The following is a 14,563-nucleotide window of genomic DNA, read 5'->3' on the forward strand; positions in this document are numbered from 1 at the left end:
ACGTGAGCCGTTTGATGAAAGGAATGATGTGTAGATTGCAGAACGGCTTCATCACTCGCGTAATAACAAGACTACTAAAGCAGCTTAGCCCAAAAGCAGCATCTCAATAGCTTAGCCCCTCAGTATCGTGCTCTATCGGTAAACCAACAAACATAAATAGGCAAACCATACTGGCATGGTTCTGATAAAGCAACAAATGGACTGTATCATGAAAATATTAAAAACCTTCTCTTTCGGTCTTGAATTCTGAGCTTTATGCAAGTCACATTTGCTTCCTTGGCTTTCAATATGAACAGTTTTTCCTTTATGAAGTAAGGGCTTATATTGAGTTTTGCGGTTTGACCTCTGCCCTCAGAGTGGCAGAGGACATTATGACTGCCACCGTGATGGATAGAGGACCGCCATGTTTAGCGGTCACCACTGGTCCAGAGGTGCCTTCTGTGCTTTCACAGGAGTCGCCGACACACCTCATACAGACCGGTGTGCACACAGACGCGCTCCTGTGGTGAGCTAGATTCCTCGGACCGTCCAACAGGCCCTGTGTACACAAAGGTGCCAAGAGGCCATTTACCACGCATGTTCTGTAAATATCTGACTTAGCGATGCTTGAAAGAGTGGATGTGTAAGAAGCCTTCCTCATTCTCCTCTTCACTAGGACTGCCACCTCTGCTGAATGTTGGTGGCCTTCTTCATGTGGCATCAGTCGGTGAGGTGGAGTCTTGAGTGGGGTGGGATCCTGGGTGGGGTTGTCGGGGCTGTTCCAATGTCCGAAAGTCTCTCACATGACACACAATCCTGTGGTGAATGCTGGTGCCTGCAAGATTATCAATCAGAATCAGTCTAATAGATGTCCTTGCCTCTCTGACTACCCAATGATGGACCGCAGCCCTAAAATAAAAATTAAAAGCTGCCTTGTCATCGGGTTTGTCAGACGTGTGCCCCCAGTCCATTTAAACAACATGTCTTATTATTGGATAGTTAAGGTGGGTGCTTTATACTTCTGAACTTATTCTGTACATTGTGGTTGTATTCTCATACTCGGAAGGTGAAAGACCAGCTGTTGATTTCCTTCTGAAGGTGACATATGTTCTTATCTGAAATGCAGTTAGCATCTTCCCCTAACTCATCTAATCCTGCCAGTGTTTCCTTGCATATAGGGCCGTCTACTTAGCGCGGCCCTAGATGACATGCAAGAGATACCCTCTGTCTAACCCTGACTGGGCTCTGGTGGTACCGAATATGTCTCTTCACCCCGCATACTATTACCCCGCATGCTGTCACAACGTGGTCGTAACAACGACCGCGTTGTGACAACGCATACCGTTACCCTGCAAGTCGTTACAACCACTTGCGGAGGGGGGGCGTTGGAAGTTGGAATAGTAAAATTTACTATTACAACGACCGCGTTGTGACAGCATGCGGGGTTACAGATGTGGGGTGAAGGTCGTTCACCGGTGGTACCAAATCAATGAAATGCAATGGCTCTTCTGGCAGATGGCTACTCTATTTGCAACACTGGCCTGGCCTCTGGTACAGTGAATGGCCAATGCTGCATGGCTGTCATGATACAGCATCAAGAGAATTCACAAACCTAGTGGTAACCAAGGAGTCAGAACTATCCTTGATACCACATGTCAACAAGGTAACAAAGAGCACCTTCTACACAGTGATAACTCTGTGTCACAGCTTCCTATACCTTGGATACGAACAAACACTACAAGCTTTCCTCACACTGGTAATCTCCACGCCAACAACCTATTCTTTGGTGCACTGAGTTTCATCATACACAAAACAAAACTCATCCAAAATGCTGCCACAAGACTCCTATGCCGCCACCCAAGAGAACGCATGACTCCACACCTGCATCACTTGACAGGATACCAATTTCTAGAAAAGCAATGCTGAAGGCGTTCTGCATTGTCCACAGAGCCTCCCAAAGGAAAGGACCACTATACGTACTAATCAAACTCAAGCAGTACAAACGCAACAGCACAGTGCTCCAGACTTGGATCACCACCTCACCTTACTTTAAGAAATAAATAGAAGGCACTGCTTTCTCAGTACAGGCCGCCAAGCTCTAGAACTTACTGCTAGCCATGATTTGAAGCAGTCAGGAGCAATCACAAAATGGTTGAATACTTGGCTGTTTCCAAGATAACTACATCATCCTACAACCCAGGGATAGAACCCAGAATGATAATCGCGCATCAAATGTACAATCTACAGCTTACAGCCTACAGATATGGAACAGCCCAACCAGCACACCACTTCAGGTCAGTTATAAAGAGCTGACCTATGATTAGCCTTGGCATTATATAGTAATCTAAATTCATATGTAACCCTCCTAGCACACGCTATTACTAATAACATAACACTCTGTGGTCGGTAGCAGATTGTAGTTCATACACGCTGCATAACAACACCCCCCATACTGCAGAATCCTCTTTCATTCACATAAAGGCATATCTTCTATGGGGCTTGTCCATCACCAAGTTCTGTGCCAGTCCAAATACTAGCCATGACCATCTGTACAGGCTTGGAATAACTGAAGAGAACTGCCACATACTGCTGGCTAATCGAAGAACTCTTATCTAGTCCAGCACTGCAGGTCCAAACTGGCTACTCACTATGACACCTTCTTTAGATCTCCCATTTACAATCAGATATGTGATGATTAACAAAGTCCATCCCAGCAGAAATCCCCACGATTTCCCTCTTCAACCCTGCCTGCCCAGGCCACTGGATTCTAGCTAGCCTGGCTGATAAAGGGTGTTACCCAGGATGCTTGTTTCCGGTTCAGGGAAGACCTGGCTTGGTAGTTCAGGCTGGACTGTTACCATGAGGCACAGGGTCAGACTGATTTGCATATGGCTGGGTCTGAACCAGGGTGGCGGATTGAGCAAAAGAACAATGAGGGATTCAACCCAGATCTGTGACTGAGAGTGTCAAAATGGGTGGGTGAGGGGTACAGGTTATGCATCTCTATAGAAGAGTAGGAAAGGATAAAGTACTGAAAGTACAAACCACAAACAAATGCAATGTTCATCAGCAGAAGATTTTTTTATTTTAGGATAACAATAATAGTTAAAAAAAAAACATTTTGGTCAGAACAAAAAAATAATGACAGTTTGTCAATTACAGTGTGAACAGAAGAATAAAGAGAAGCTTCTCAGACTTGGATTCTTGCAGACACAAACCTCTTCCCATGTCCACCCGTTACAATTTTGCTTCCTTCAAACCATTGCCGTATTGGACACCTCTCAGACCAACGCAATCCTTAAGCCACCAAGCGAGCAGATAATATAAATAATTTTATTGCAGGATCGCTCCCCACCCGCTTCTGCAACGGTCACAGAACATGGAAGTTGATTGCACATCCGTTCCCGGCCCAAACAAAAATGTCACATCATGGAGCCCCCTACATTTTCTTGACATTGTAGGCATATTGAAATGAGGTGAAACCTCTACTTACAAGAGGTTGAGGCAGCCTGCTTGCACCAGCTACAAAATGTGGGAGGTCCCAGTGTTTGTTGGAGGTCAGGCTACCGCTTTTACATATACATATTATTACATATTCATGCGACTTTTTTCTGCACTGCCAAGTAAGGGGGCTGTCCTTTCTGTTTATGTTTGCTTAGTGGAAAACATAAAAAAAGCGTTGTAACTTCATGAATTATGCATCACCGTTCCAGGAGTTGAGGGCACATTTGGGTATCCCAAAGCGTCTCACCACGAGCTCTCCTCTCTTCCCCTTCTATTCCTAACTCGACCGCCCCAAAGTGCCCAATGTTTAACAACCAAACTATCATTCAGGACAAAATGAGTATCACTAAATCTCTATTGCCCACAAAATGTATTTACATTTAGCACAAAGTTTCTGTTTGCCTACAAAATCTGTCAGTCTTCTAGAAAATGTCAGCCCATCTTCTGAAAATAGCTAGGGAAGTACTCTACTAGAGCATGAACAGGCCAGACCACAAGAGATATTCTCTGTGATGCCACTAGATAATGGGTTCTTTCAGTGCTTAATTTGAGCCGGTGGTTTTCGGTACTCGGCATCTGCACTTCATCATCAACACAGGCACTTTTCATGAGCACCAGTTAAGGACACATTCATTTACAGGGAAATTAAGTGATTTGCCCAGAATCACAGGATGTTGAGCCAGTGGCGAGACTCAAACCTTGTTCCCCAGCTCCGAAGGGGGCAGCTCTCTCCCCACTTTCATGGTTAGTAGTGGGTTCTGTTTTAGGCGGCGCTGAGAGGAGAAATGGGCTGCCTCCTGACGAGAGACACGGCACTTATTGTTTTAACAAATTAAACACTGGATTATTTACTGTGGCCCAGGTTCTCCTCAAGAACCACCCACTAAAAAACACATCCTGTCCACACACAGCACTATGAGAATATCAATGAATGCATAAAAAAGGGCCTTGGCCTGCATCTCTTAAACATACTAGCCCCACGCACCCGTGTCTCCCTACCCACGAATATGGCTTCACCCACAAAACCCTTTGCATTTACAAGTTAAAAAAAAAAGACCACTCCTGCTTATAAAATATCCTCTTTAAACTGCTTTTGGGGTGCTCTGGTAGAGCTCCCTCTTGTCCTCCAGTTTTTCATCTATTTTGAATCCCCAACAAGCCAGACAGCACTCTTATCCTTCTCCCAGAAACCGGTCCACGTCACCAGTGGCTGTCCTGGGTGATGAACACAAACTTTCTGCTTACTAGATGTACCCTGAGCAGCTTGAAAAGCCAGACCTAAAGCTTTTCTTGAGCCCTTATTTTGAAAAAAAAGCCCTATAAGCTATTTTAGAAGGAAATTAATTTAGAGCACATTCGCTGAACACTAAGGGCCGGATTAGGACTCTGGTGGAGCGGTACCCTTGGACGGGATGCTGCTCTGCTGGATTACAACTGGCCTAGTGTTATCACTCTCAGAACACTAAGGGCCTGGTTATGACTCTGGTGGAGTGGTACCCGTGGGCGGGATGCTGCTCTGCTGAATTACAACTGGCCCAGTGTTTCCACACCTGGACCTCCATAGTGTTAGAACACCAGACCAGAACTTACTGGCTAGAAAATCTTGCTGGCAAAAATCACATGTAGATTGAGTGGCAGGTGCACCCCGGTCTCAGCCTCCGGTCGGCCCCCTCCAGGAGCATGGAGAGAGTACAGGATGCTCCCGCTGCCCACTGACACCCTCACTACGATGCACTGATGTCTCACTCGTGAACGGTGCCCAAGTGTGATATTGACCCTCTCAAAACTTGCTTGGGACACAGCTACATCGGGTTTGCTTTTTATGGGGAGTTTCAATATCAACTCCTGTGCCTTTGAAACCATACTGAGTACCTCTGATGCTGAAGGATTAAGCACCTCTTAATACATTATTGGCTAGGTTATGCTTTCAATATTTGCAATTTTGTTCTATGTAACCTCTCGTATGGTGCGAAAGCATCTTTTGAGCTGTCATAGTTGAATTTGTTTGTTGTTTGTTCGGGGTTTTGCATTTTCATTAACTAATGTTTTGTCCTTGGGTACACAAACAAAGCGATTCACACCGGGTAGGTCAACACTTGTTTGCCTCAAAAAAAAGGGTCTGCCCTACAAGCTTTTCCAAGGCCTTTATGTGGGAGATCACGGACCAAAATCAAGACAAGATAACCAGTTACCAGCACTGTAGGCAAATGGTAGCCATAGGAGGACCTGGTGATCCAGAATTACATGATGAGATGCTCATAACTGGTACTATCTCTCTGAAGATCAAACATATAATATGAAGTGGTACTAGCTCTCTGAAGATCAAACATAATATAAACTGGTACTAGCTCTCAGAAGATCAAACATATAATATGAACTGGTACTAGCTCTCTGAAGATCAAACATATAATATGAACTGGTACTAGATCTCTGAAGATCAAACATTCAATATGAACTGGTACTAGATCTCTGAAGATCAAACACATAATATGAACTGGTACTACCTCTCTGAAGATCAAACATATAATATGAACTGGTACTAGATCTCTGAAGATCAAACATTCAATATGAACTGGTACTACCTCTCTGAAGATCAAACATTCAACAAGAGATGGTACTAGCTCTCTGATCTTCAGAGAGCAAGTACCAGCTCATATTATATGTTTGATCTGAAACATATAAGATATAAGCCTGGTAGAAGCTTATAGGGCAGACCTGACTGGGTTTTTATTGGGACTGTGAGGACACACACAATACATTTCAAGTACTGAGTGGAGAACAAAGGTATTAACTGAACAAAAGACAAGTTGACCAGTTTTGCTTCACCCTAATTTAGAGTCTAGGATTAATTCGAAGAAGATTATCTTGATGTGGTAATGCGATAAGTGCATCGGGTTTTCACAGTAGCCCTGGCATTTAAAAGTTATCATATAGGCAGTGGTAAAACAAACAACAGGAGTGATGTGGTATTACAGCATGTTTTAGAATGCATTTGGGTGCTGCCTATTGGTACACTGCAGCAATAATAACAGCAAAAAAACATGCACGCGGAGGTCCTAGTACTTATCAGCACTGTGTGACACAATATTAATAATGCTTCCGCTATGGATACTGACCTACAGAGTTGACCAAAAACAGTTTAATGCACAATCATGTAAATAAAGACAACACCAGTGCTATGTTCATTAAAATGACCTCTGCAGTGAGATTGCAAGCTGGCAAGCTCCCCCTCCCCCCACCTTTTTATGAAATATTTTTACTGTCATATCAGTATACACAGAAAACCTCGGGGTCATGCAGCAGCATTTTCAACAGCAAAGCGATCTTGTTAGTGATCGTGAATTAGGTTGCTTCCCGTTGGTTTTAATGAAGACCTCAAGTGGTTTCTGCCTGCTTTTGAGTAGTGTTATTTTATGGGGTTATTTTTGCACTAGTAGTTGCGGCACAGCCTTAAGTCTGGTGGAGTACCACAAGCAGTCTAACAGTTGGGGAAAAAACAACATATGGCAAATTAAAGCGACATAGTCAACACCACCTAGAGTTTACTATGTGCATGCATCAATGCCTTGTGATGATTCCAGATCTTCAGAATTAGCATGGTACTTTGAACAAGGGGCCGGGTGTGCAGTGTCTGCAGTTCATATGAGTGTTCTCCTGATTGTAGGCATCACAATTACCCTAGATTGGCTGAGAGGTCAGAAACACATGAATGCTAAAGTGCACAATTCAGACTTCTACTGCAGGTCCAGGCAGAGGAGACTCATGATCCTGTCCCCAATTTATCTTGTTTGCAGCCACTGACAATCTGTTTTTGTTTAGGATTAGGGCTGGGCATAGGGTGACTCGTTGGGAGAAGATTAGCCCATGTCTCAATCCAAAATCATTCCTTTACTCTGATCACTACCACTTTTACCAGGAAGCAGAAGTGAATATTCTTACCTCCATCTTTAAAAATAATTCCATGGGAAAAGTACATGGCGTCCCCTACAAACAGAGTGGTCTCTTAAGGCTTCATGTTAGTATCAGCCAACTCAAGGATTCTCATTTCATGTAACTCAGAAGGATAAAAGGTATAGTTAGCCTTGTGGGATTTAAACCTGTGAAGTTCATGTTGCATGCACAACTATTTACAGCGAACACATTACACCAGTGAACTATCATACCGGCTTTGAGTGGGTCACCAAAGTGGTTCTGTGTGTCTACTGCACGTTCATTCCCTTGGTTACTCAGAGGAGCAGCGACCATCGCCTTTTGACTACAATAATTGGTATATCGCTTGGCAATACAGATGAACTCCCCTGGATGGCACAACGTCCACTGTCTCTTGGTCAAGTTCCATATTATGTCACATCTGAGACCTGTCATTTACGGTGACTCGAGGATCTTGAAACAGTGCTAATCAAAGGGAAATTATCTTCTTCTTGGTGTGCTCTGCAATCACAGTTTGAATGACCATAAACACCCTTCCTCTTGGCCCGCCATTTACATTCTCCCAGTAAACAGGTGCTTTTGCGAGTGTTCAGCCTCCATGGACATGTTTGATGCACATTGCTCGGCTTGCCATACTGAGCAGAAATCTGAACAAGCACTGGAATAGCCAATATGTCTCGCCTTTAGGACCTTATAAGTGTTTAGCCATGCAACAGTTGCATATCGAAATACTTATAAGGTCCCAAAAGTGAGACCTATTGGCTATGCAAAGCGGCCGTGCGGCCGCGAAAGTAAAAGTGATCGCGATCAAACATCAAACATCAAAGCGGCCGTGCGGGCGCTAAAGTGAAAGTAATCGCGGTAAAGCGTGGCGCGCGCCCGCGCTCATGCACTGTAGCTCCAGGCTGGCCTGGTAGCACTTTTTGGAGCCCTCTCAATAAGTCTCGCCAGACCAGCGCATGCGCTGGGTCAGGCGAGACCTAAAAAGGACTAGCATGTTCCCAAGGCAGACGTTTTTCATCAGGTTCCAATGACAGCCATAATAGTTCCTGAGCCTCAAGTGTTGTAAGCTGAACTCCTTCACCTTTCCTCTAGGGGTAGGTGACAATGCCCTAAAATTAAACAGTGAAAAGAACAGAGATCCATAAGTGTTCTACAGGTACCCGCCAACTCCATTACCTTCTGATTTCTGGCCACTACCTAGCAATCCTACTCCAACGAATTTACCGGCAGTCCGAAATCTTGGCTTATACTTAGATACAAATATTTCACTCAATGGTGCATGCAAACAAGCTATTCTCTACATGTTTGCCCTGATGCATCTTCTACGTAAACTCCCCCATTACTTCCATCTCACTGGTGCCCGCTAGTAGTTCAAGCCTCTATACTCGGTCACCTGCATTATGGTAACGCCCTGTTTTTAGGATATACACTAGTGTGCTAATAGTGCTCTCCTAACACCAACCTACTTGTCATACCTAAATTTAAGAAAGTACAGGTAGGCAGCCGAGCCCTCTCAGTCTAGAAATCCCGTCCTTCTGAGCTTGGTTGTACACCCTTAAAATGTCTAGCAAAGAAAGACTCTGGTACATGCAACTTTCGTGACACAATGGGTAATAGCGCCATCCTACGAAGCATGTTTGATCTATTACTATTTCACCAGCAGATCTTTTGATCCAACCACTCATAATATTTTCCAATTGACTCCATGTAAACCAAAGATCTAAAGTCTCATAAAAGTGAATGGTCTCCATTATTGACCAGCATCAGTTTCAATATGTGCAAACTCAATGCGCCTGAGAAAAGCAGGGGGGTTCGTTCTGCAGAAGTTCTCAACTTAAATCTGCAGAACCTTGACTCAAAGAAATGTCTGCTCGAATGTGGAGAACATATTATTAAAGAGCCTGCAGGGACGTAATGCAAATCAATCTTATTTTCCCTCCCATAGAGCTGCTTATCTGGGCCATTCAACATAGTATCCATTTATGGAAATTAAAGCAGAGATGGAAATCTCTGAAACTGTTGATTACACTCCTACAGTGGGGCATCCGTTTGGTCTAAATTAAAGAATGGTGCGAGAAAGGTAGAAAGGTGGGATTGTCACAGAGACACGGTTTGAGAAAACCAGTAGACTGTCTAGCTCTCAAGAGGAATAACATTGGTTTCGGGGGGGGGGGGTTACTAATCTAGATGGGATTCCAGTATGTTAAAATTCTTTGGAGCCCCAAGCTACTTCCTCCAGAAATCTCAGCCTCTAAATCAACCCCAAATATCAAGAAGAAAATAAATATGAAGCAAAGAAATGTGAATTTTAGGCAGAAATTAATATTCTAGGTCTGTTCTTTGGTAGCTTGAGGGAAAACGCTATTAAATCCTACGAGTGGGGTCTGACTGACCCTACATTATTCTGTGTCAAACACAAGCGGTCTTATCACCAGCATCCTGCAAGCCTCCCTGGCAATTTATGATTCCTCAGTTGCAAATCAAAAATGAGAACTACCTCATCATTCCAGACTCTTCCGTTCTAAAACAGCCATTAAGCTCATGGAGAGCTCCGAGGAGCTTGACCAGTCTTGGCCTCACATACTGTTCTTTCCATAGACTATAATATGTATGGAACACCACAACCCTAGTCACACTATCAAACATACGCACTGATAATTTTAACTGTAGCATTTTGTTTTGTTTCTTCGAACGTTCACAAAAAGCACCCTTTCCCGCATAAAAGGAAAGCAACAGTCTCTTTTACTAACTAAAATCAAACATTTACAGTGAACAATAAATAAGAAAACAGCAATACCAACAGCATAAAAATGAAGCTTAGGCAATGCAGGGGAAACTTTCTCCTGCTTTAACCTTAACTTCTCCACTGAGGTGATCTGATCCGTGGTAGCCAAAACACCATCTTTGTGCTATTTTTTGCTGCCGATCTTAAGAGATCCTTTGATATAAAAAACATATTTTAATTTACGTGAATCGCCAATGGCGTAAAAGTAAGCATTACAATTAAAAAAAACATTATTTTGAAATTAAAATATATTTTTACGTCTCTAAAAAATACGGCAGTTGAGAACCATCATTTTTTTACTCCCTTAAAAACCACTTACTCCTGGCTTTCACAAGAAAGACAGAAAAAGCTCACACTTCAAAAATATATCAGGGACCCTACACCCCTGGGCCCTCCTTGCCTGCTCCTAACCCACATCATTCATCAGCAATGTCTTCACCGGTAGCATTACTCCAGCACCATGACATGGTTAGGGGATGTGACAACATGATTAATGCGGCACCACTGATCTGGTGGTTTGGGGTGATTTGTCGGCTGAAAGGGGGGGGGGGGGGGAGGGTCAACCGTTATTTATTATCTACAAACAGGAAAAAGATGCTGGAAATTTGAAAAAACTGTAGACCCGGTGACATCAAATGCGATAATCAGCCAAACATAACTTGACGTCAGCGCAGCTAGAAAAACACAAGACATTAGATAGACTTTCCTTGGCATCAAATTCGAAGTCGGAGTTCTGTTGAAAGGCCAGGCCAGCAGGACCTAAAAGTACCTAAACAGCAAACCTCCTTTAAGCCTCCAATTGTTGGTGTAGAACCACCTCACCCGGAGCCTTTTATAGCTTGGTCAGACCATATTAACACAAAATGGCGCCTGACTTCCCACTCATAGGTCTCTCACTTTGTTGGGCGAGAGATGTGCGAGCAGGATGAGGAAGCGCATACAAAAAATAAAATGACCCCAATTCTCTAACAAACTGCTGGCTGCAATTTACCCCTGCACCGCACCAGCTCTCCCCCAAAAAATGCAGCTTACTTTTAAACATCAAATCAAAAATAACAATACCAATAATTGTTCATGTCGGCAAGCAGCAGCTGCCATGGACGGCCTGTGCCTCCCCGCCTCAAACAAAATGTCTGCTGGAGGAGGATAAACCAAAATAAATAGTGTTCAACAAAGGAAGCCGCTAGGAGGGTGGGAAGAGGCTTTCAGTCTTTTTGGGTAGTGCCTTGGACTTTGGTGAGCGGGTGGGTACAGGCTTGGAAGAGGAGGATGATGAGGAAGTAGAAGAAGAGCTGCCACTGGAACTGCGTCGGGTTTCCACGCCAGTGCTGGACATTTTTAACTTTCGCCGTTTGGCCAAGGGCGCATTGTCCACACTCTTCAGAAAGAACCCCTCACGCTTACCCTTGTTGAAGGCCTGCAGAGAGAGAAGATGAGACTGAGTGAGAAACTTCAAGGAGAATGAACGTGGGAGAGGGAGTCAATGAGTATGAGGGCGAGTGGAAGACAGAATGGGGTGGAAGGGAATACAAGTGTGCCCCAGGAAGAAGAGCAGAGGAGTGTTGCATATGGAACATTAAGAGAGAAACAAAGCATGGTAAAGGGAGTGTATGTGTGTATATACAAGCAAGTGGAGCCATGGAGATGTGCGTATGCAAGTGTGAGTGTGTTAAAAGAGGCACTTTGAAAGAGAAATTGACCATTTTTGCACTGGTGGGCACAAGACAGATGGAGAAAGCAAGCTTACTTATGCAGAGAGCACAGATAGAGAAAGCGAGGAGAGAACACAGGGAAAAAGAAGGGATAGGATATGCTAGGGATTATTGGATCAGCCCAGCCAACATGTTTTGTCCATTATTAGGACTTCATCAGGGATAAACTTCAGAAGAGTATCATTCAAAAATCATAATCCCTATGAATCCTCTTAAAATCCAGAATCTAAAGTCATATTTTCTCTGCTTCAGAAAGTACCACCCGCTATTCCAACCGACAATATAGCATTTGCTACTTCCGGAGATGGTTGCTCTGTTTCAGAATATGTGTTTTGGATTTGAAATTTAAAAAAATGACTATTTCCTTAAGTAATCTTACATGCTACTTAAAGTATTCTAAATATGTTTTAGAGAGGTTATCATTTTTAAAAGGGATATAAAAATAAATAACTTTGGAAATAATCTTAGATCAGAATTTAGGATATGGCATTAAAATAACTGCATACATTTTATAAAAGAAAGGTACGCCACTTTAGGAAAATGTGCATTTTTAAAAAGGATTTCGTGATATACTTAGAAATAATGTAACATATTTCTGAAATAAAGCTGTGGCCTTTAAAAAAATATTATTGTGCAATCAGTTTTAAATACTTGCACCAATTTTGATAACAGAACCTTTCTAATTTATTTTGTGCAATTCTCAAATAATTTTGTGCATTTTAATATGATGAATTTTGTGTGCAAAGAAAGTTACTTTCTTTCCATAACAATATTTCTGGTGGATAAAATGACTTTCCCACAGATTATAACTCAAGGCGCCCAACCTGTCCAGAAACTATTTCCGACAAAATGTTTTCCAGCTGCACCAGGTAGTACATTGTGGCTTCAGCCACAACTCCATCTGCCTCGTGTGATGACTCGGGACTATAGGAGGTGGCAATCCGCATGGTGGCATCCTTTACTAGTACTTTTTCTTCACCTCCTCAATACATATCAAGAAGGCATTAATGACAGCAACAATAATAGCACATAACATGGGTTCATACCTTGGGATTTTATTGTTTACAGCACTAGTTAATCATGGGAGAAGGGAAGGAGGTGCGTAATCTGTGGGAAGATTATATATCCACCAGAAGGTAATGCTACTTACCCTGGAAATATCTTTTCATAGTGTGTAGTGCTGTAGATTCACATGCTTGCATACTCCTGCCATCTAGTGTTGGGATTGACAGTTTGCAAGTTGTTTTTCTTCAAAGAATTCTTTCGAATCATGAGATATGTAGTGACTTCTCTTGTTGAATATTGCACTTGGGCACAGACTCTATCTTTGGTGTTTTTTTTCGCACAGTGAGTAAGAGTATGTATGAAGTGTGAACGAAAGGTATGGTACAACAAGCTCAATGTACAATGAAACAGTGGTAAGGTAGGAGATCTGCACAAGGCACACACTTCCGCTAAGGAGTGTCGGCACATGAGAATCTACAGCATTACAAGCTACAACCAGATTCTTATAGGTAAATAGCATTGTCCATTCATAACATGTGTGGCTATAGATACACATGCTAAACAGACTGTCTAGCAGTACTCTCCAGAAAGCAATGGCTAGTGTATGGATGATATAGATGGCTGAAGGCAAATGCTACTTACCAGTATGCATCTGTTCTTGGCATGTAGTGCTGCAGATCTACACATTGTACATAGATCGCCATCTGGTGTTGGGCCAGGATGTTTGCAGTTGTTTTTCCTCTTGGAAAGTCTTTGGAAGTCACAAGGTATGTCATAACAACTTTATCAAGAACGGACAATGAAGTGTATCTTTTCATGAACTCTACAACCAATGGACATTACCTGAGGAAATGGTCAACTCAGGATATTACTAAACTTTGGTGGTGTGCCGCATTGCCTTCTTAGTTCACAAGGTATGTGACTCCTCCTTTGGATCGTATTGGGCATGGGCTTTGGCTCCATCCTCAGATTGTTTTTCGCCAGCAGGGAAATGATGGAGCGTAGTAAGAAACAGTGAAGATGCCCATGTGTGTTGTATCGAAGTAAGATAAACTGGAACAGATAAAGGTAGCCGGGGAGGCGGGTGGGCGTGTGTAGATCTGCAGCTCTACATGCCAAGAACTGATGCATACTGGTAAGTAGCATTTGCCGTTCGAGGCATATGAGCTGCAGATTACACACGGTGCATAGATTATATAGCAGTACCCACCCTTAGCGGCGACCACCAGTATCTGTTGCAGTGGTTTGAAACAATGTCTTAAGTACAGCCTGGCCCACACTAGCTTGTTGCTTAGGTTGCACATCTACACAATAGTGTTTAGTGAAAGTGTGCGGTGTTGACCATGTAGCTGCTTTGCAGATATCATCTAAGGGGATGTTCCCTAAGAATGCCATGGAAGCCCCTATCTTACGTGTAGAGTGGGCTTTAGGGGGAGCGGATAGCGTTTGTTTTGCTTTGTGGTAGAAAATCTGAATGCATTTGACAATCCACCTAGCTATCCCCGATTTGGAGATGGGGTTGCCTTCATGTGGTGGTGAGAAGGAAACAAACAGTTGTTTGGTTTTGCGAAAAGGTTGTGTTCTCTCGATGTAGTAGAGTAAGGCTCGTTTTACATCTAGTGTGTGGAGAGCTCTTTCTGCAACG

General features: G+C 43.2%; 1 protein-coding gene across 1 annotated transcript in view; it reads right to left on the reverse strand.

Moving 5' to 3' along the window:
• Positions 1 to 10,136: 10,136 nt before the first annotated feature.
• RPS6KA4 (ribosomal protein S6 kinase A4) overlaps positions 10,137 to 14,563 on the reverse strand; it is a 173,048-nt gene continuing 168,621 nt past the window's right edge. Inside the window, exon 17 of the mRNA XM_085625976.1 lies at positions 10,137 to 11,618. Within this exon, the coding sequence (XP_085482102.1) occupies positions 11,385 to 11,618 (234 nt within the window). The 3' untranslated portion in view covers positions 10,137 to 11,384. The remainder of the gene's footprint in view (positions 11,619 to 14,563) is intronic.

Source organism: Triturus cristatus, chromosome 9, assembly GCF_964204655.1.
Source record: "Triturus cristatus chromosome 9, aTriCri1.1, whole genome shotgun sequence".
NCBI classification, from domain to species: Eukaryota; Metazoa; Chordata; class Amphibia; order Caudata; family Salamandridae; genus Triturus; species Triturus cristatus.